Source organism: Bombyx mori, chromosome 7 (genome assembly GCF_030269925.1).
Source record: "Bombyx mori chromosome 7, ASM3026992v2".
Classification (NCBI taxonomy): domain Eukaryota; kingdom Metazoa; phylum Arthropoda; class Insecta; order Lepidoptera; family Bombycidae; genus Bombyx; species Bombyx mori.
The window spans coordinates 12,380,760-12,404,273 of NC_085113.1; the positions used below are offsets into that span (position 1 = coordinate 12,380,760).

General features: G+C 36.3%; 1 protein-coding gene across 3 annotated transcripts; it reads right to left on the bottom strand.

The window, feature by feature from the left end:
* Positions 1-992: 992 nt before the first annotated feature.
* Positions 993-21,878, bottom strand: LOC778502 (eukaryotic initiation factor 5C). Of its 3 annotated transcripts, none has more exons than XM_012690043.4 (12): positions 21,380-21,878; positions 20,969-21,040; positions 14,035-14,211; positions 13,400-13,500; positions 12,941-13,006; positions 11,540-11,612; positions 8,474-8,639; positions 7,230-7,341; positions 6,325-6,456; positions 5,068-5,214; positions 3,702-3,897; positions 993-2,434 (listed from the first exon to the last, which is right to left on the bottom strand). In XM_012690043.4, exons 2-12 carry the CDS (start codon positions 21,027-21,029, stop codon positions 2,406-2,408), a joined length of 1,260 nt encoding a protein of 419 aa, XP_012545497.2. In that variant the 5' UTR covers positions 21,030-21,040; positions 21,380-21,878; the 3' UTR covers positions 993-2,405. The 3 variants fall into 3 exon arrangements, with proteins under 3 accessions (XP_012545497.2, XP_012545498.2, NP_001091797.1); XM_012690044.4 differs by having other exon boundaries at positions 21,183-21,387; NM_001098327.1 differs by lacking the exon at positions 21,380-21,878 and having other exon boundaries at positions 2,406-2,434; positions 20,969-21,029.
* Positions 21,879-23,514: the final 1,636 nt, after the last annotated feature.

Below are 23,514 nucleotides of genomic sequence, written 5' to 3' on the forward strand. Positions count from 1 at the left end.
TGCTGCTCTTCTAGTTTTCCTCCACGTGAACCAGAATGATGGAAGGACAGGGCGGCAGGCGCTCTTGGTCCGACGACGTCGAAGTCCCTTTGATTTGATTGTTCCAGGTTCTTCATCCTGTAGCTCAAGTATCGCCTTGTGGACCTCCTTCTGAATCCATTTTTCAACACCTTCCTCGCCAGTGGAATAGGAGCTTCATCTTCTTCAAACTTGTCAGAAGACCGAGAGATCTGAGCGTGTATATGACGTTGTTTCATTTCTTTATGCCACTTCTGATTGTTGCAAATGATGTGACAATAAAAACCAGCAGCGTAACGACAAGTTCTTTTATTTGTGCAAGAATGCAGAAAAGTAGGTAGAAATGGCTGGCACGGCTTGTTTTATTAACACTATCCCCCCTTCATTGGCTTTGGTTGGCGGCGGCGGCGGTGGCTGTGGCGGAAGGGGGCGTGTTAATATGGCTTGGCGGCTTGGCTGGCGGCAGGGCATGACAGCTGACGTCACGTTCGTTACAAAAGACAAGTCGTCTTTTCGCGTTAAAAATGTACAATTTCCTAAAATATTCGAAATTGAGTTAATATGCGGAATCATGTGGTATCACCAGTATTTTTCACATAAATACTGTCTCAGGAGCGTAGTTTATTTTTTTTTTAGTTTACCTATGTTTTGACTACTATCAAATTAATACATAATTTTATCTTACTTTAAAAGACAGATAATGGAACTAGGAAAAAATAGATATTGCAAAGATGATTAATATTAAAAATATTACATGTTAATCCTTTAAAACACTCCTAAAATTAGTAAGTTTTGAGATTATAGTTTTAATGCGAAGATACGAAATGTCTTGTATTAAGCGGAATGTCGCTTAAGCCAAAAAGCCTCTCACCCCTCGATATTATGTTATTGACTAATTCCAATTATACTTAAAACTCACAAACACCCAAGAAAACACATCACAATTCCGTAAGCAACAAATAAAACAACAAGAGTGTGTGTTACCACCGTTTATTGTAATTTTACTAAAAAAATTGAATAAAAAATATTTCCATCAACATGTACAATACGACCGACGTAACTTGGCGAGTCCGAACTTCGCGCAGAAGGCTGCGCACAAACGTTTTTAGGAACCAAATGGTGGTATGAGCAACGTGCGCGGGGCGGAGGTCTAGGCTAGGGATTGACTCTATGTAAACACAATCGTCCCTTTATTCAATCAAATATCACAATCGATTTTTATCGGTTTGGAATTTATTGATTTTTGTTTATATGAGATAATGAATGAAAGAGATTTACAAACATATTGAATGTTGTCGTTAGTAAACGAGACTTCATCTTTAATAAAAAAAAAAACTAATAACACTTTATTTTCTTGGTTGAAAGACATGATTTAGTTGAATATCAGTTATTTATCAACAACTACTACAATAGGGACTGTTCGTGAATATTTTAAACCTCCTATAAAATGGAATATAAATATATATTTTTATATAAATTTTAATCAATTTGAAAAAAAATCGATTAAACAACATACTCAAACACGCATATTGGACATCCCTTTTCTTGACATCGTATAAATTCGGTAATTCTCGGTATGCGGTAATGTGTCTCACTCACACGCTAGCATTAGTGTCGTGTTCGTGTCGCTATCTCTGTCTTGAGTACGGGCGGCTACAAAAGTTTTCATTGATTTGTTATTATTATACTGTTTTTGTTTAGTGCTCAGTTTTTTGTTTAGTTTTAAGATTGTTTGTGTTTAAATTTGTTTTAGTATTGAGTGTCCCTTGGCATTTATACTATTCGTTAACAAAGATGCCACCAAAGCATAATAGTGTTTTAAATCGACGGCCGACAAACATAATTTTTGATTTTTTTTTAAAAAGAAAAAGAAGAAGGCGTAAAAGATGTTGACAGTTTTATTTAGAGTTGCTAACGATCTGGTGTATCGCAACGCACAGTACAGCGGATCGCAACTGAAGGCAGTGTTCGGGCTTACTTTCGAATTAATTTAATTACGTTATTTTTACCGCTTTCTGTCTTAATTTATTATTTTTTTATTACCTTTTTTTAATTTATTACGTTATTTTTATAGCTTTCTCTCTCATAGTGTTTTGATATTCATTTTATTTGTACTTGGTCCCTGTATATGGAAATTTTAATTCGTATTTTGATTTAAAAAAATGAATGCTAATAACACTTTTTTTTACAAGTGTACATGCGCGAAAGTTGACCTGCGGCTATATTCAGACTCGCCAAGTTACGTCGGTCGTACTGTAGTATTTATTGTGTAATATTGTATTATGCGGCGTCCCCCCGGCGGCGGGGCGCGGGGAGGGGCGGGGCGCGGCGCGGGGGGACGCTTGGTTGCGTGTCCGGTCGTCAGTCTCACTCGCTGCACTTATCTACTAATCTTCTTCTTCTCCGCTCTCAGACTCTGGAATAAAAGTCATCTAATGTCATATATGCGTTAGCGTGGTATGGACATGTGATGCGTAGAGAGAAGATGCATGTGACTAGGAGATGTCATCGTGTCCTAAAGGATAAGACGTCCGGTGCATTCGTGTTGAGCGATGCACCGGTGTTCGAATCTCAGGCGGGTACCAATTTTTCTAATGAAATTCGTACTCGACAAATGTTCACGATTGACTTCCACAGTGAAGGAATAACATCGTGTAATAAAAATCAAACCCGCAAAAATTATAATTTGCGTAATTACTGGTGGTAGGACCTCTTGTGAGTCCACGCGGGTAGGTACCACCGCCCCGCCTATTTCTGCCGTGAAGCAGTAATGCGTTTCGGTTTGAAGGGTGGGGCAGCCGTTGTAACTATACTTGAGACCTTAGAACTTGTATCTCAAGGTGGGTGGCGCATTTACGTCGTAGATGTCTATGGGCTCCAGTAACCATTTAACACCAGGTGGGCTGTGAAGCTCGTCCACCAATCTAGCAAAAAAAAAAAAGATGTATGGAAATGGTAATGCAAGGTAGAGGATGAAGAGGTCGACAAAAGAAGACATGGATGGAATGTGTGAATGATGATATAAGAGAGAGAAAGAAGTGAGTGTTGAAATGACGGCTGATAGAAGAGAATGGAAGAGAAAAATTAGCTGTGCCGACCCCACCTAGGAAGGTGGAGAAAAAAAAAGAACAAAAATGTCATAATTTCATGTGGAATTCTCATTCAACACCAGCAATGGACATTAAAGTTAATCACTCAACAGTGATGTCTTAACATTTAGATAATATATTTACATTTTTAGATAAATATTGAACAAACAACTTCAGACTTAGAGGAAAAACGAGACAAACAATCTAAGGCGCTTTTTTTGGAATATAACTGTAAAAGCTGACCCATACAGAGATGAGAATGATGATATTGGTCCTCAGGGTTTGGAGTATGGAGAAACCACAATTCAATTGAATATGCAATTTCGAAAAGGGCACATCTCTGAAAATGAAAAATGTTCAAAAATAAAAATAAAAATGATTATTTTCTAAAGCAGTGTAAAATTTAAAATATTAACTAAATTTGAGATATATTTTAGTGTTAATTAGAAATTGAAAATTACTGGAATTATTATAAAATGGGTGTAGGTAAGCCTCAAAACTACATGTATATGAAAAAACGTATTTGACAAAATATGCGACATGTGCTCTTTTCGAAATTGCATATTTAATTATAAAACAAATATAAATAAATACCCTCTTCAGCATTCTGGAGCCAGTCTACAAACTTCTTCATCTGGTCAAGGAACATGACCTTGCCCTTGGAAGAACTAGTGTCTTTGTACCACTTGAGGATCACCTCCTCCGAGAGGACGCTCGTCTTGTACAGCATTACCACCAGCTTACTGAACGCGCGCATGAAGCTCATGTTCTCGTAGCAGTACTCCTGGACCTGTCAAGGGTAATCATGGACTTTACACCTGACGTACCACCAAAACTTAATTGAGTTGTTAAGAGCGAGGACTTGCACTACATTTTTTTTTGGAATGATTGATTGCTAGTGGCCCAGTTTCACCAGGACAGGTGGACGAGCTAATGCTCAGTCAAGAGGGTTGGGATTTGCTAATAGCTGCCCGAGCGCCTCTAAAGGAGACCTAACAACTCAAGAGCAGTTGCTTCGCGAATGAATCTACTACCGGATCGGAACCGCGACCCGCTAGTGAGAAACTCAGCAGGCTGATGTTTAAGTTAGGTTGCACGTCGCATTCTTTGCAGAGTTTGACAAATACAGTTACCAGGGCGTTGCAGACTCAGCACAGTCAACAATTCAAAGACCTTCATTTAAGCAAATTCTAAAATAAAGACAGACAGTAAGACTGCTTGCAATTGTTTACTGGTGGTAGGACCTCTTGTGAGTCCGCACGGGTAGGTACCACCACTCCGCCTATTTCTGCCGTGAAGCAGTAATGCGTTTCGGCGTGAAGGGTGGGGCAGCCGTTGTAGCTATACTGAGACCTTAGAACTCATATCTCAAGGTGGGTGGAGCATTTACGTTGTACATGTCTATGAGCTCCAGCAACCACTTAACACCAGGTGGGCTGTGAGCTCGTCCACGTGCCTAAGCAATAAATAAATAAAAACGTGTGCCACTCGGGAACTGCCGCGGTAAAGCTATTGCATAGCACTTTTTATCAACTTATGCAATTATAATTGGATAATGATAATTAAATATTAAAACAATAATAAAACAAGACCACGCTATATTAAACATTAATAAAAGCAAAACATTAACTGCCCCTTCACACTCATAAGCTAGACCGCGCGAGAGAGTTGGGCAGACTTTTCATGATGCGCATGCAGTGTGACGTCACGCCACGCGCTTATTCACAAACACTACACAAGCGCAACGTGTGAATGTGTTGAACGCGAGCTACATGGTAGGCGGAGTGAGGGATGTAAGGTTTTTTTCGTTACGGAATTTCATGATTCGGTCGCCGCGCTCAAGGCACGTGATAAAAGCTATGCAATAGCTTAAAAACCTGGGTACGACAAATGACAGTTATTGTCACGGAAGTATTTTATTTTCCTAGATATTGCCAGTGTCCCCAGTGTAAGTAAGTACCTTAGTGAGCAGGGCGAGCTCTGCGCGCGCGGACTGCGCGAAGGCGGCGAGCAGCGGCGTGTAGTGGCGCAGGTGCTTGGCCGCCTGCTCGGCGATGAGCTCCTCCTTCTTGTTCCACTCGCCGCGCGACATCACGCACTGCCACACCTGCCAACCCACGGTACTCATCAGTCACCGCCCGCACTGCACACCGCACTGTGAGAGTCGTGCTTGTATTCAGACTGCCATGTCGTCAGGGCGAGCGCGGTCAGCGGCGCGGGCCCGGACCTGCCGAAGTACTCGCCGAGGAGGGGGCCCGCGACCGCCAACCGCGACGCTACGACTCGTCATCAAGTTTCATCATTATTAATTTTATAATCGAATGTAGTTAGTTACCGTTAGATCGGGTCGAATCGGTACCCTTTCCAAATTCAACACAAATTTTCATTGGTTTTTCTTACGGTAATATACCAATAAAATTGAGATTAAAATGGTTCCAGAGGTTTACATTTTTATATACAATGAAAAAAAAACTAGCTTGACCCAATTCACCTAAACTTTGGGGCGAATCAGGTTACGTATGGGGACAATAGTTTTTCGATAGGGCTGGCACTATTTAGTCGTTAGATAGGTACCTAATTTTAAATAATTAACTTTTTATAACTTTAGTGAGTTACTACACTTTGATGACTAAATTAAACTATTTAATATTCTTAAACACTAAATAACAGTAATTTTCAGTTCAACAAAGTTTAATCTAACAACTCAACCAAAGTATTGTGACATCCCAGATTTGACCGTATTCTACCTCTAGTCCCTATTCCTCCCAATCTACTGTACTGAAGGTTTCTTTAAAAATAAAAAAATAAAAGTGTCGTGTTCGCGTGCTGGATGAGCTTGTCACGACACTAACTATTGCAATGAACTATCCTCACACGTGCTATAACTCATATGTACTTTTCTTAAATAACACTAAGTCATTTTTTAGCGTATTTAATTACATTGCAAATTTCAACATTAATTTTAAATATCGTTTTATAATTACTTTATAGCAGAAAACAGTGCAAAATGTGACCAGCATTATTCACTTTTCTGACATAATTAATTGAAAATTATCGTGGGTATTCGGATTGTCGTATCGAATTTTTTTAAATTGAATCATCTTTTATTCCATTCAACCTTACGTTGTATTTGTGTATGTATCATAAATTAGATAAGTAGCTATTTTTAATGGTAACCCATAATTTTGATTGATCGGATGTGGTGGAGCGGACTCACGATGGTGACGACGTCGTGATCGGGAATGTGGTGCCTCTGCGCCATCTCTCGCAGGTCGGTGATGACGTCACGGATCACCTTCTCCTCGGCGAGCTGCTCCAGCAGGGACGCCGTCAGTTCACGGCGAGCCTCCTGCACATCACACACTGCATCATCACTACATAGTATAAAACAAAGTCGCTTTCTCTGTCCCTATATCCCTATGTATGCTTAAATCTTTAAAACTACACAACGGATTTTGATGCGGTTTTTTCAATAGATAGAGTGACTGAAGAGGAAGGTTTATATGTATAATAACCTTCATTAATATAGAGAAGGAGAAATCAATAATAAATTACAGTTTCCGAAGCGAAGCGAGGGCAAGTGGCTAGTTGTATCAATATAAAACAATTTACTAGACATTCATTTGTTTGTTAGTTCGACGATCTACAGAACAAGTTACCAGTCAGTACACATTACCACTACACATTTTGGAATTTGAAATCGAAGCACTTATAATAAACCACTTAACTATGTAAATGAATCAGTGGTAACAAATAACAATAACATGGTATCTTTCTATTATTAGTTTTAGAAAAAGAGTTTCCTGTTAAGAGTTACTGGTGGTAGGACCTCTTGTGAGTCCGCACGGGTAGGTAGGTACCACCGTCCTGCCTATTTCTGCCGTGAAACAGTAATGCGTTTCGGTTTGAAGGGTGGGGCAGCCGTTGTATCTATACTGAGAACTTAGAACTCAAGGCGGGTGGCGCATTTACGTTGTAGATGTTTATGGGCTCCAGTAACCACTTAACACTAGGTGGGCTGTGAGCTCGTCCACCCATAAACTTCAAGTTAGACATGAATACATATGCCCCGCCATCCTCATGCAAATGTACTCAGTGATAGATAATGCTACAGATGCACACCTGCGACGCTTGTGCCCGATGTAGTCGCAGCAGCTCGGCAAGTCCGCGAGAAGAGAAAGCAGCGCCCAGAGCCTCCTCGCTGCGGCGATTAAGCGGGAGGAACTCCAGCAGTCTGCAATATGGGGCTTAATTAAGTAATTGCAAGAGCCAAAGCCCTGTTTCAGTTTGAAGGGTGCGGCTGCCGTTGTAGTATATAAAGTCTAAAAGTGGGTGTTGTGGCATTTACGCCTATGGTCTCTAATAATAACTTAACACCAGGTAGACCCTGAACTCATTTAATTCAAAATTCATAGTGTTGGCAGAAAAAAAAAATCTTATGTTCCTCTTTATTCATTTACTTGTACAGATATATATTTTTCGTCCAATCGATTATTCTAATAGAACAATACAGTTTTAGGCTCGACACCTTGTGGACACGCTGTATCACGTGCACGGATTGCTGTTCACCTCTTTGTGCAGAAAGGCGCTTCCCATTTCGGCCAGCACGTCAGGCCCGTCTCCCGTGACCAGTTATAACTAGGCAGGTGGTCGTAACTTAACTCTAGCGATCGTCAGAGATTAAAAAGAAATTTCGAGAACTATTGACAAATATACTGTCGATTTATGAACTAATGTAAATAACTAGCAAGTATGGTGATGGTTGTGTAGAACCATCTCGCAACGTCGTGGAAGGAAATGTAGCGACAATAATGACAACGCTGCATTAGTTAGTACAGCGCGCCAGTACTATGACGCACTTTTCTCTACCCATTGTGTTATTTATAGTCGATTATATTTAAATCGGCTATTCAGACGTTACACCAGGGATATAATTTGACAAACTAAAACTTATACTTTTCCAATATATATTTTATTGCCCTTGTAGGTAGACGAGAATACGGCCCACCTGATGGTGAGTGGTTACCGTCGCCCTTGGACTTTAGCAATGCCAGGGGCAGAGCCAAACCGCTGCCTACCGCTTAATACTCTCCACAAGCCTCTTTTAAAGAAGGACATGTCATAGCGCTCGGGAAACACTGTGGAGGGGAGCTCATTCCATAGTCGGATGGTACGTGGCAAAAAAGACCTCTGGAAACGCACTGTCGATGAATGCAGCGGTTCCAGGTGATATGGATGAACTCTGCTCCGATGGTGGGAGGTGCGATGATAAAAAGGAGATGAGGGGATCGAATCAATACCCAAGTAGTAGTAGCGAGGTTGGGCAATGAGTCTATTTGCACAAACAACGTTGAAAGTCTACGGACCTGCCTTCAAGCTGTCCCTTCTTGAGCGCCGTGACGAGCGAGGTGACGCCGCGCTCCTGCTTGATGATCGCGAACACTTCCAGCACGAAGTCCAGCGCCAGGTTGTCCTTCAGCAGATGTTCGTTCACCAGGACCAGCAGCACGGATGGAGGCACGCATCCGTTACCTGCATGTGCAAATTTAATTTAATTTATGTTCGTTTGGTACTACATAAGCATAATTGGATTCATATAGCATTTTATTATATACTAAACCCCATGGACATTAATTTAGTTTAATAAAATAACTTATATTAGAAATAATTAACTAGAATAACTTTTATTATATATTAGACAAAATGACCCGATAACTTAGACAAAGTGATTTACAATTACATTGCAGAATTACACTGCAATGGGGTGGTTATTTGGTCACACCAGCGGCTAGGTGAACGGCCGCATGGTCTCTTTCCTTGCACCTTGCCCGTCACCATCACTTTATCCAAGTTATCTGGTCATTTTGTCTGTATAATAGAAGTTATTCTAGTTAACTAGTGGTCTCCCGGTAGTCGAAATTCGACTGTAATTAATTGAAATTATAATTTTGAACATTATTATATGTATAATTGTATTGTCAAAGACTATACTTCTATAATAACAGCTTTTGCCAAGACTACACTATAGACAAACAATATTAATCTATTCTCAATTTGACCACAGACTTTAAGGAATAACAAAAGTTTGACAGTAAACAAAAAGTATAGTAGTACAGTATGATAGATATATACAATATATGGACCGTTTATTTTGAAAGTGGTGTAAGTCCATTTTTAAGAAAAATGAGCTATCACGTAATTCATGCTTAATTTAATGTAATTTTTTTATATATAACTAGTCCTTGTTTAATTTCTCAAAAAAATCCCATGTTTTGTACAACTTAAAATTGGTCGGTAAATGAAATTGCTTAATCATCGATTATGAAAGTTGTGTAAGTCCAATTGACAGAGGTAGGTGGCATAGCAGATGGATGCCGATCAGTATTTTGATATTGGTCAATTGGTTGCAAATATGTTGGTTGAGGTTCCTCAAAATTGCACCATTTACCATTTTTTATAAAACAACGACCGTTATCGCATAATTTAAAATTATCAATTTATTACCTCTACATCCTGGAAGACCGTTAAAATTTGAAAAAATCGCCCTGGAGCCTTTGTACCAAAATGCCAGACCTATTACGTACGAAAAATATAAAGACATGAAGCAGCTACTACCCTATATACCTCCGGTGACTCATGCATATTTTGAAACACTACAACATGCAGAGAATAAGTAAATTCTTGTAATCAGTATCTTGTAATGACAATTTAATTACCATCTAAAATAAAGTTTTATGTGTTGTTATGCGTATTTGTAAACAAAATTATATTAAAACGAAGTATATTTTAAGCAATATTTGATTCTTCAAAATTGAAATTAACCGATTTTTACAATTGTCTAATTTTGAAAGTGGTGTAAGTCCATTTACAGCTCATAAATAGGTTATCGTAGTCTAATTAGCCAAAAACAAATTTATATAAACAAATTAAATGTTGATAAAACAATAGAAACAATACCAGACCTCATATGATTTTCCTGTATTTTTAAATCAACAATATAATTTTCTCGAAACAAAAGAAAATGGACTTACACCACTTTCAAAATAAACGGTCCATATATTATGTGTGTGTCAAATACACAGTAGTGTGTGTAATGTTTTTTTTTTATTGATTTAATGTATTTTTATGCAAAATTTAAACAAAAAGTCTGGGAAATTTCATAATCCTCCGTCCGCGCAATTTTCGTAATAATGGGTACAAAGTTTTTGCTTCACGTATTAATATATAGATTATTTCTAATATATTTTATTAAAAATAACTTATGTGGGGTTTTGGTATATAATAAAATGCTATATGAATACAATTGATAGTATAAATTAATATTTTCCATCACATTACAAATTTGTAAGTACAGTAAGTGTAGTGTGTATAATGATTGAATAACAAATTTAAAGTTATTCAAAAGATAATCCACACGTTGTTGTAGCACACTTCGACACCGAACAAAGCAATTAACGTTGTCCGGCTCTAATTGTGTGCAACGAGACTAATCTTAGGATATCAATATCAGTCGTCGTGGCGGATAAGACGTCCGGTGCATTCATGTTGAAGCGATGCAACGGTGTTCGCATCCCGCAGGCGGGTACCAATTTTTCTAATGAAATACGTACTCAACAAATGTTCACGAGTGACTTCCACGGTGAAGGAATAACATCGTGTAATAAAAATGAAACCCGCAAAATTATAATTTGCGTAATTACTGGTGGTAGGACCACTTGTGAGTCCGCACGGGTGGGTACCACCACCCTGCCTATTTCTGCCGTGAAGCAGTAATGCGTTTCGGTTTGAAGGGTGGGGCAGCCGTCGTTACTATACTTGAGACCTTAGAACTTGTATCTCAAGGTGGGTGGCGCATTTACGTTGTGGATGTCTATAGGCTCCAGTAACCACTTAACACCAGGTGGACTGTGAGCTCGTCTACTCATCAAAGCAATAAAAAAAAAACAGTCATACTTTAAACTAAAATCGAAAGTTTGAGCGGTTACAGACCAATCAACTTCAATTCGTGAGTTTAGTCTTAACTAAGCGATCTCAAAGGTAAAGCAGTAATAACAAAGTAAGTTAAATTATGAGATTTGATTTAAATTATACTCTTCAAAATGGCCACTCAAGATAAACTACTGTTATTTTGTATCTAACCCAGTATATCGAGATATTTGTAAACTCGAGTTTCGCATGAAACTCGCATTAATAAAGGTCCAAGGGTGCATTTTATTAATGCGATTTTGTTATACAAAATCACTTCACTATAGATTGAAAAAGTGACAAAATTCAATTTCAAGAGTATACATACAAGTTAGTAAAAGCTATTCTCAAACAACCAACAGACATTACTTGTTTAATTAATGTCATCAACACAATGTAGTAAAACTTTCACAATGTTTTCGAACCATTCCCATGCCATATTCAAGGTTTATGAACTATCTGCTCACCGATCCACAGTGCAGTCATGCGCGCCAGCTTGATGCGCTGTTCGGGATCGAAGCCTTTCAAGTAGACCAGAACCTGCGGGGCACACGAATACGTTTAGTCACCAAAATTCAACTCCACGCTACAATTGACTACTACAGAATACACAATAATTACGAAATGCACCCTATTGTGTTTGGTAAGAGTACTATATCCAGCCTTCCCAATGCGCCAAAAATGAGTACACAGTTTCAACTCAAGCTTATAAGTGACATGAGAGAACACATATTACACAAGCTATCATATATTTTGTATGTTGAATTTTAACAATAAAATAATAACTTTTAGGTATCAATTTTTCAACTTCTACATTCATATACAAAACATCAACCAGATGGTAGGGCATTAGCTCCCACGTATAGTTTTCATCGTCCTGCCAGTTTCTACCATGAAACAATCATTCACATTCCTGTTTAAAGGGTGGAAGGACTCTTATTCAATACAAATGAGACTATTACTTCATTTTTTTAGATGTAATTACATAAAAAATATAATTTTGCGGGTTTGATTTTTATTACACGATGTTATCCCTTCACAGTGGAGTCAATTGTGAACATTTGTTGAGTACATATATTTCATTAGAAAAATTGGTACCCGCCTGAGATTCGAACACCGGTGCATCGCTCGACACGTATGCACCAGACATCTTATCTTTTAGGGCACGACGACTTCAATCGTCTCAACGTCATTGACGTAAATCACCTTGTGATGTCCATGGACCCTAAATATGTTACACCAGCTCGTCCACCGAACAAAGCTAATTAAAGTAGAGAATAGACCTCGATATAACTAGTTATTTGTGTTTATCTATATTCTATATCAGTGACCTAGTATCAAAACAGAAATGTTGAATGGCTAGTGTGCCGTTCAGTTTTATTTGACACAGTACGGGGATACATTCCACTCATTTCATTATAGCACATGCCTTATACCCCACACAAACAGGTAGTATGTATCGGTTCTAATTGTGTGCTGTTCGGAATTAAATGTTTATTAGCAACCCTCATTCACACACAGCACATTGGGTTTTAAAAATAACAGTCGGTAAAGAACCGATACTGAGTAATTTGACAATACATATTGGTAGAGTTAACATTGTTATTTATATTTTGACATTCAACAAGTGTGTCATACTGACATCTAAGTTGAAATAAATGATTTTGAATTTGAATTATTATAGCCAAAATCAACAACTTTTCAACCATTTCAGTTAGCACAAAATTAAGTAAAATTAGCATTACTGTGGGCTGAGAGATAAGATTTTATTCTCACATACAAGCACTCATGAAATTCAGCAATAATTTAGATGAAATTTTGATGCAAGAGACAGTGTGGATGTATTAAATGTCTACAAAATAAATTACCTTTTTCATTTCCTCTTCGAACATTTTTTCCAAGTACTTGTACCGACGCATCAGTTTCACGAATACCTTAAAATAGTTTTATTAACATGTAAATATCAATTGCAAATATTACATTCAATATATTCTATACAAATATCACATCAGCATTAATTGAACGAGAAAGGGTTTCTCAGCATTAGTGTTTTCAGGACTCTAGCCATGTTTTTCATCATTTACATTAAGTTTTTTTTATTTTCTTTTTATTGCTCTAGTAGGCAGATGAGCGTACGGCCCACCTAATGGTGAGTGGTTACCGTCGCCCATGGGCTTCAGCAATGCTAAGGGCAGAGCCAAGCCGCTGCCTACAGTTAAGTATAATTTATTGTTGACATTCAAAATTGTTCCACCAAGATTGTTCGAGAAGTGTAACAATTCAATCATGGGAAGTATTGATCGTATTGATCGAGTTGATATTCGTACCTGTTCGAAATTTCGCATGGTGTCCATATCCTCATTGGCGGAGAAGATGCAGGTGTTGGTCTTGGGCGATTCGCCGTCCATCGACACCGAACCGCCCGGCACTGTAATTAATAAGACTATCTTTAAAATTGTCTGTACTGAATTAGTTTTAGTTTTGTAGGCAAACGAAAGTGACGCGCAGTTATAAAATTAAATTTAATTAACAATAAGAACGTAATTCATAGTTAAATTTACAAAACTTTTGCCTTTGTAAAAAATGCTTTTCTGATTGCATTCAGAAATTTAACATCAATGCGCATCATTCTCTAATGTTATAGAAATCAAAGAATTAAATAAATTAAGAAAGAATTAAGGAGTCAAAATAAGTTTACATGTCACAAATATACAAAAATATATTTCAGGGCATTTCATTTTTAAGTTATTTAATACTGATTGGATTTATATTTTTATTGCCTTCGTAGACAGGAGAGCACTAGCCCCCTTGCTGAAGAACAGACGTCAACAATATCATGCCATAGGGTAGCCTCACATTTCCAAAGAACCTAAGAATGTTAATAAATTACTGTATTCATAAAAACAAACGATTTGTAAACCCTATTAGTCATACGTAATGCTGAAATAAATCCATGACTCACGCAGCAGGCCGCCAGCAATGAGTACATCGAATATGACTTCGCCATAGCGTCGGTAGTCGAGTTTTGATCCGGCCGAGTCTAGGTACTTGTAGGCTGCGTCGAGATCGCCACCGGCCCGCTCCAGACCCTGTACCAGAGCGTCGCGGAAACCGTTCGGGTCATACTTCTCTTTCTCATCTGAAAATAATTTAATTACATTTTAAACTCTGTAGCTGGTGGTTTGCTGTGGACACGTGTAGAGGGTACAATCAGCATTGAACGAACGATTCTGTCAATCATTTAAATTCAGGACTCTAGCCAGTTATTTCATCATTTTGGATTTGGTTTCCATTCCGTGGAATGTCAGAGTTCACAGTGACTTTCATATTGAGCTCAGTGGTTGCATGGAGATGTATTCAGTATCTATTGTTACTAGTCTTTGTAATTATTTGACACAAACTAGCCTTTACTAATGGTTTCGCAGTATGGAAGACTTTAGAAAATCAATCTTTCTATGTGCTATCAACTGTCAGTACAACATAAACCAGTATAGGACTTTTCCATGACCGGACGACAAATCAGTATAGAAATTAGTGATAGTTAAGAGAATATTTCACACCAGAGATGAGAAAGTAGCTATTCGATATGTGTGGTTGATCTTGAATAACGTAGTAATAATTTTTTTTATGTTGTTTTTGTATGTGCACTTGTTATTATTCACACTAACACTTAAATATTATCACTTTTAAATGGCAACACAGATTATTTAACTATAGAAATACAAATATTATTTTGCCAGCCTTCCACTTCCTACTAATGTTGCTAACAACTACTAATTAATATCAGTAACATGTGAATTTGATCTTTAGATCCATATGTAGTGTGTACGTAAATATTATTATGTATCATTTACAACTTATCCACTCTGCAATCACACCAGTCAACGAAACTATATGATATATCGAGAGGTGAAAGGCTTTTCGGTTTAAGCGAAATTTTTACAACACTACAAAAAAATTAAGTTTACAATTTAGAAAAAAAATCATGACAAAAAAACTTCATCTATTTTAATGGACTAAACTTAATTGAATTAAAAACATCGATGCTGATATCAAATAAAACGCATCTTTAATTACGTTAAATGTCTTTTATTAAGCAAAAGGTCGTTTAAACCAAATAACCTCTCACCCCTCCATTTAATTCATAGCAGCAATTACAATTAAAGGAAAGGATCGGAAGTAGATACACGGCATACACATATTTAGGTATTTATATATATGTCTATACCTATAACTAACTGGTGTGTATGCCTATAACTAACACCGGCTCCACACGTTGCCCCAACGTTGAGCGGTTAAATTGGTGAAATGTCCAGTTGGCTGTTATACTAGGTCCTTTCTGTCAGAGCCAACGTGAAGATGTGCCATACCGAAATTGAATTTGCTCTAAGCGCTTTTACAGTACTGAGTGCGTATAATTTATATTTGTTATTGAAAAAAAGAAAGAGCCACGTCAAAGGAGATGATCCATACGGGTGGCGATTTTTGTTGAAGACATCGCGACATGCACACTCGACGCGTGTTGCAAAAAGACTGAGAAAAGCGCCAACATGTGGACGGATCGCGAACGTTGGCACAGGTTCCTTTGATAAAACCAAGACTCGACGGCCAACTATCAACGTCCGCTCCACGTTGGGGCCAATGCTATTTTCTAGATCCACACGTTGGGCGAGTGGGGTTGGGAACTACGTTGGGGGCCAACGTGTAAAGCCTGCGTATTACGGCAGTTTATTTACAGTCAATAGTTATAGTTTTCCTAATGGCTACAACAAAGTCAGTTACGTAGTTTGAATGTGTTCAGAAAACATCTAATAATAAATAAATCCAAGGTGATCCGCTTCGTAAACGTGAGCATTACATAAACAAACCTCGTTTATGGATAGCTACAGACACGTGCGAGGCGACATTGCTACAAAACACTGTTACATAAAATCGTCAATGTTTCTTTGAGCGTGTTCGAGTGAACGTTTTTATTATTTATTTATTGCTTAGATGGGTGGACGAGCTCACAGCCCACCTGGTGTTAAGTGGTTACTGGAGCCCATAGACATCTAAAACGTAAATACGCCACCCACCTTGAGATAAGTTCTAAGGTCTCAGTATAGTTAAGAAGAACGTGATTCTGTTAGGTTGAAAAACAATTTATTTTACATTTTATCCAAGCAAATTTGAATTTCATTGATAATAAACGCGACATCGAACCTTAAAAGCGTTTACATCGCATTCTATTTTCATTTCTATAGACTTTTGGTCAATTTATTTACGGCAAAATACATTTAACGATGGAATTAAATAAATTAAGCGACATTCTTAACCTGGATGGGTTATGGTATGGATAGCCAATACCATTCCGAGCATTCAGGATGATGACGCGGGAAGAAATGACGTGGGCCCTGCGTCGATAAATTGCGTGTAATAATTAGAAATTAACTGTGCCTCTTTTTCAAGGCTTCGATATCAAAGGAGTTACTGTTTAAAACAAAACAATATTTAATTTATTCTGTTATTCCTAGTTCCTTTTAAATAAACAAAATTAAATTAATAACAATTTCATTTTCCCATTAGACTTGATAAGGTTTAAAATACAATCAATTTCAAAAACGTCCAGTCAGCAGTCAGTGCATACGTATTATTTATGCCTATAAATAACCAATTTAGATGAAATTCATCGCGTCACACCGAAACTAAACATTCAATTTTTTTACTGCTTAGATGGTTTGACGTGCTCACGGTCCCACCTGGTGTAAAGTGGTTACCGGAGCCATGCTGCCACCCACCTTGAGATATGAGTTCTAAGGTGCTCCACCGTCAGTTATACGAACTGTTTTTAATATTAAAACTTCAGACGTATATGTATGTATGTTTGTAACGGAATCTTTGAACATGATTTTGAGCCCCTTCAGTAGTTAAAGGGTTATTTTGATAATATCCTGAAAAGCACACCACGCTTTTTTATAATAAAATCATTTTTCTTACACTATTTTTAATTCAAATTTATTAACATTTATTTTCAATTTTTTAGTTGGATTTTCTATAAATGCGTATTTTGTAAGTTTTTTTAAACTATTATTTATTTTTTATTTCTGACCCGTATCTGTCTGTATAACGGGACCTTTCACAAACTAAGTGAAACTAACTACTTAAATTGAAATTTTACACGTCTCAAGAAGGACCAATAACCAAATAGTAATATCATTAGTTTGGCCTTATACCCTGAGACCAGTATGACAACAACAATATAATTGCTACGGAAGCGTGTTTTTTGTTTGTTTGTTAACCGACTTCAAAAAAGGAAGAGGTTCTCAATTCGACTATGTTTTTTTTTTTAAATGTTTGTTACATCATAACTTTTACTGGGTGAACCGATTTTGATAATTCTTTTTTTTAATAAAAGTGACGGTTAGTCCAGGTTGATAATAGTATTAATGAGAAAACCATATAAGTGTTAAATTTGCATTAAGTACATGCGCGACAAATATATGAATAACTCAATATCACGCCAACCGATTTCCATGATTATTATTTTCAGTGTATATCAATTTGTTTTGGAATTTTTTTTTTTTTCTATTTGATGAAGTCTGTTTTTGTTAAAGCATGTCTATTTACAATTATTTTTAAAACTACATTTTATAATAATAACATAAATCAATTGATCAAGATCAATAATCAAACAACAGAGCGAGGACACACGCGCGAATATATTTTTTTACAAATCGTGTCATTGGGTGTTTTTTCTTTGAACGTGACGTGGCCTCTTTTCGCGATTACAACAAAACTTCCTTGTACAGAAAAACCGTGATAAGTGTGATGATAAAAACGCGAATTTACAAAATCTTCCGTTTGATAACGATGATAATTGGTGTTTGATTCGTTTAGACTAACTATGCTCCGGAATGACGTTGGGTTAGTTCAATGGTAGACAAGAAAAACGAGAAAAATATCATTTACAATTGACCGACTCTGTAGTACAGTAGTTAGCTGTCCTGACTATTGCGCCAGAGTCGTGGGTTCGATTCCCACATCGGACGAACATTGTGTGAAGAATCGGATTGCTCATTGTCTGAATGTTTATTTTCTATATGTATACTAGCTGACCCGGCAAACGTTGTTTTGCCATATATAAGATTTCTAAGGAATTCCCAGTGTAGAAAAAAAAATTACTTATTGTAAGTGTGTAAGGATGTGGTTAATGAGTGAAAGAAGCATGTTGTGAACGATGAGGGAATATAAAAATAACAAAACCTCATTCAACCACAAATGCCTCATTATAACAAAAAAAAATGTTAGGGGTGGAAAACCGTTATCACTTAGGGGTATGAAAAATAGATAGTAGCCGATTCTCAGACCTACTGAACATGCATGTAAAATTTCATAAAAATCGGACAAACCGTTCCAGAGGAGTATGGTAACTAACATTGTGACACGAGAATTTTATATATAAGATAATATACTTAATTGTACTGTTGTATATAAAATCTATTTTTTTTATTGCCCTTGTTTGAAGGCAGACGAGCATATGGCCCACCTGATGAGTGGTTACTGTAGCCCATGAACATCAGCAATGCCAGGGGCAGAGCCAAGCCGCTGTCTACGTGTATAGATTTAAACATATATAAGTATATTTATCAATCTCCGGCACCCGTAACACAGAGGATCCTAAATTGGGGTTGGATGGAGTGCATGATCTGTTCCCAGTTATTATTGTTATATTATAATATGTACTATTGTCTGTCTGTCTGTCAACATCGTAAATTAATTATAGACGCGTTAATCTATGTGTTGGGCCTAACAGGCAGAGTCATACCTTTAAATTAAGATCTTGGATATACCCGCCGAAGACCTTAGAATTTCTTCAATGGCGAAAGTTCCAGAAATACATTAACGTGTAGAAACAAATAATAGAAACTTGAAGCGCGTGTAGTGATCCTAACACTACAATAACCGCACACATTAACATAAGCAAGTATACAGTCGTACTACGGTAATTTTAACAGTACATCATTTACAGTTAAGTCCTCGTTTTTTTTCTTTTGACCTCTTAATAACACATTGGTGGATACCTAATAAGACTTTATTGCTTAGATGGGTGGATGAGCTCACAGCACAACTGGGGTTAAGTGGTTACTGGAGCCCATAGACATCTACAACGTAAATTGATTTTTTCGCCGTTCTTCATCGGAACACGAGTGAATCGATTTTTATGGTATTTTCTATTTATTTGAAATCTGTTGCTACTCATGTGATCATATTTAAAATTTATCAAGATCTGACGACGGTAGTTTATGAGTTCTCTCCTTAATAGCGCATTTTTAATTGACTTCAAATTACATTGATGATATAGTAGTAGTTTCATTTTGTTAAAATTATGTATTATTAAAATTAGATATTTAATGAAAACAATTTTTTTTTTATTTGTCTTGTAGGTAGACGAGCATACAGTCCTACCGGATGGTGAGTGGTTATCGTTGCCCATGGACATCACCAATGCCAGGGGCAGAGCCAAGCCGCTGCCTACCGTTAAGCAGCACATGTTAATCTGACTAAACTCGTAGGTCGCCTACTTAGTAAAAGGTGCTTATAATTTTATAGTATTTCTATTAGAATCTACTTTTGTGGGCATCTAAGGTTTTAGTGTCTTGCAGTTGAGGGTTCACCACCAAGCTCACCACCTCCTCTGCGTTAAGTGAAGAGAGGTCAAAGTCAATTATATTTTTAACGGCTGTCTGACATTTTATAATTATAACTGTTAATTGTGAATTAAATTTAAGTAAAAATGTTCTGTACAGATTTTACATTATGAACATTCCATATTTTAGGTTATTTATTTTATTAAAGACTGATAAAACAAAATAATAACTTAATTTCAATTTCCCATTCCACATTATTATTTATTCATTATTTTTTCTTCTTTTCCTACCTAAGCTGATAGATAGATTTGAGAGACTATGTCAGCGTAACCCTAACGTGTAGGTGAGCTCGCGCTATGTTTTTTGCATAAATTGTTAATTTGGTATGAATTGTTCATTATAGATATACAACATAATGTTTTGCTGGAACACAAGCCATCATAGTAATGGTAAATTTTCAAATTAAATTATCTCCAAAAAAAACTTCTAAAACAATATAATGATGATAAAAATCATGGAATAGAACTGTAAAAGTACATAGTTTTAATTATGATTACTTAAACAAAAAAATACAATAGGTAAGTACATCAAATCTTGTAGTTCTGATGTCATTAGTCTAGAGTAAATTAATAATATCATCAAAGTAGTGATGGTGCTAGGAAAACCATTGTTACATATAAAAATCATACTCCACTGGATGCAGGTACAGCCCTGGACATCTTGATAAAAATGTTCACACACATTTCTCATTTAGACATACAACATTGTTGACAGTATTTTTAGAATACCTTATACCAACTCAAATGGATAAGACGAAAAACACACCTATATATAACTAGACTTACAAGTCACTGATAAGAAAACGCATTCTTGTCCATTAAAAACATAAGTACTTACTATTATGGAGAGAATCAATTGTAGATTTCCGAATCTAAACGGAAATGAATATTACAATTTGTTGTATTGAAAATTCTTTCAGAAACAGAAAAAGCTTATTTTCTGATCCTATTGTATTTTGATTGAACGTAAGGAAAGAGGATTTTAAATAATTTGTGTCTGAATTAATAATCACGAGTTTGAATGTATGTAAGACAAAGGTGTGCTACGTCAGAGGTTAGCATGTTTTCTTTGAGTGACCTACTTTACAGGTTTATTGGTGTCAACTAAAATATAAACTGGGGCTGAATAGCATTATTTTCCTTGACCACCCTCAGGGTCAAGGTGAAGAAATTTAATTTTAGACAACGTTGTTTATAAAAATTAGCTCACCTCTTTTTCTGGTCTTGATCCGTTGACCCGATAATACTGGTTTTTCTACCTTCTGACTCATACAATATATTGCTGAAAAAAAATTAAACACGTGGCATTAATACGGGGTTGGGAAGCCCGTTATAAGGTCAACGGCCGCTTGGTCATCGCGCTTTATCCCTATACATCTCAATACCCTTAATTCCATTATGGCGGCTACATGTACTCGACTTACTTCTAATGAGACGGATGCCTTTAACAACTCAATCCAGCGGTGCTGTTTCACCACTAGATAACCTGTTCACTTGGCTGTGACTCAGCAAAGAACAAGAATTTTTCGTATTTTCTACAAAAATTGTGAAATCAACTTAATGAGACAACAATGGAAAAACGAATGATAAAATAATATAGCTGATGCCGAAGTCTACTTACATATTAACAGGTTATGTAGGAGCCTTTTACTCCTTTTGCGAATTCTCTAGGACTGCGCCTGTTCAGAAAAGAAAGAAACGCTATGATGTTCTCTATTCCCTTGTGCTAGAGACAATGTGTGCGGTGTAGCCGGATATCCGGTAAAGAGGCGATAAAACGATTGTGGATGCAAAATCGAAATTGATGGATGTTAATTTCAATTCGGTGGTATATATTAGATAAAAATAATATACAGTACGCAAAATTAATTTATAATATAAATGATTTTCTAAAGGCGATTGATAAAAAATTCTCCTTGAAAATATAACGCAAAATTTTGCGAAATAGTGATATACTTGAAAATAATATTAAAAAATAATGAATGAATTTTAAGAGGGCACCAGAAATTTCAAAAATGGTTTTACTGTTATTATTACAAAACTACAATTTGTAAAGATGTTTAGTTGACTAATAATAATGGCAGAAAAACAAGATACCATAGACAATTTCATTTTCAAAGGAGGTTTGCCAGGAGAAACGAAATGTGGACCAATTAATTTAGAAATAATTGGAAAGAATACCACACAATATTAATTAATAAATTAAACACACATATAATGTTCATTAAAAAAGATGAAAGAAAGGGAGAAAAATATGATTCTCGTTTTATAACAACAATAATGTTCATCATGTGTGGCTGATGATTTGTTAGCGGCAACGCAACATGACAAATGAAAATTTTTGCAATGTTTTTATTTTGTGAAGTTAAAATTTCTTCAAGTTTGAGGATGTAAATATATAGCTAATATAATATATATTATAATATATATATATATAACATATATAATAATACTCTTTTTTGAAGTGCATAGGCGTGAAGAAAAAAACAAAGTTGTTGTATAAAACCGTATTTATATGCCGTTTTCGCTAAAACGATTACCTACCTTGAGCCAGCATTGAATTTTAAAAAAGAATGCAAGATGTTATGTTGTGTGAATTTATGTAGTTTATCAATTTATTACATGTTTTAACAATCATAAAAACTTTGAGAGTGTAAAAGTAGACAAAGAAAACAATACGGGTGGCCCGGCCGTGGCTTTCAGTTTCTTCTAATAAGTTCATCAATCTCTGTAAATTCTATTTCATTTCATTTTATCCAATACTCATATTTCATTTAACCGACATGGTTATGAAAATTTTGACTGTATGGGACCTATTCCTTTTGTCTTTCCAAATGACAATAAAAACCAAAATTGTCAAATGTAGACTAAAAATTTAGGGATGTCTGTAACAGGTGAAATTAGAGACCTGTTCCACCTGTCCCTGTTCTAGTGAAAGAACAGCTCCAGTAGCCTGTTCCAAAATAACAGCCTGTTCCAATATAACAGCCTGTTGTATTGCAACAGGTTTAATGTTAATGTTCCATATAACAATCACAGTCCATAACAGTCACACGTATGAAATGGTTTAAATATTTTTTTTTAAATGAAACCAATCCTTCATGCTTTCTCAGGCTTAAGACTGGCTACTTGATTTATTAATATTAATGATATGTGTAACTACTTTTGCCAAAATTTGTATGCATATTATTATTGCATTATGCATATGTTATTGTTATCTTTTTCGATTACAAAAGTGAAAGGTGAAAAGAGCATGTTACAAACTATTTGGGAACAGAATGTATATGCTATTTTTTTCTATTTCTGTACGTGAAAAGGGAAAAGAGCTTGTTCCAAACTGTTTCGTTTCTGTCTGTTTGCTGTGGAACGGAAGAACGCAATATATGGAATATTATGGAACAGTTGGAACAGTTATTTCGGTTTATAGACAACAGTTCCAAGTTTTTTCATAAACGAACCTATTCCGTTTGACTGTTCCGATAAATACGTCTTACCTCGGAATAGTATTAGAATTAAATGTGCTTTTTATCATAGAAATCTAAATCTACTTTTTTTTAATACTCTAAACGTAGTGCCAATCATAGATTATACACTAAACACTTAATATATTTGTACCATAGAGTTACTATTCTAACTGGAGTGCTTACTTCGTTTGACATAAAAACTAAAAATATACTTTATCTCTATGGCTTAAAGTTTATTTTTAAATAGCAAAAGATGTAAGGAAAAACGGTCTGAAAAGAGAATGATTATTAA

What these genes read in the sequence shown, in the direction of transcription:
- LOC778502 (XM_012690043.4), bottom strand. Translation starts at nt 21,029, where the DNA reads ATGAGTCAGAAGGTAGAAAAACCAGTATTATCGGGTCAACGGATCAAG. An exon ending in GATCAAGACCAGAAAAAGAG is followed by an intron (nt 14,212 to 20,968) that starts GTGAGCTAATTT and finishes AATTATTTTCAG; the next exon opens with ATGAGAAAGAGAAGTATGAC. An exon ending in CCATGCGAAATTTCGAACAG is followed by an intron (nt 13,007 to 13,399) that starts GTACGAATATCA and finishes AACTATTTTAAG; the next exon opens with GTATTCGTGAAACTGATGCG.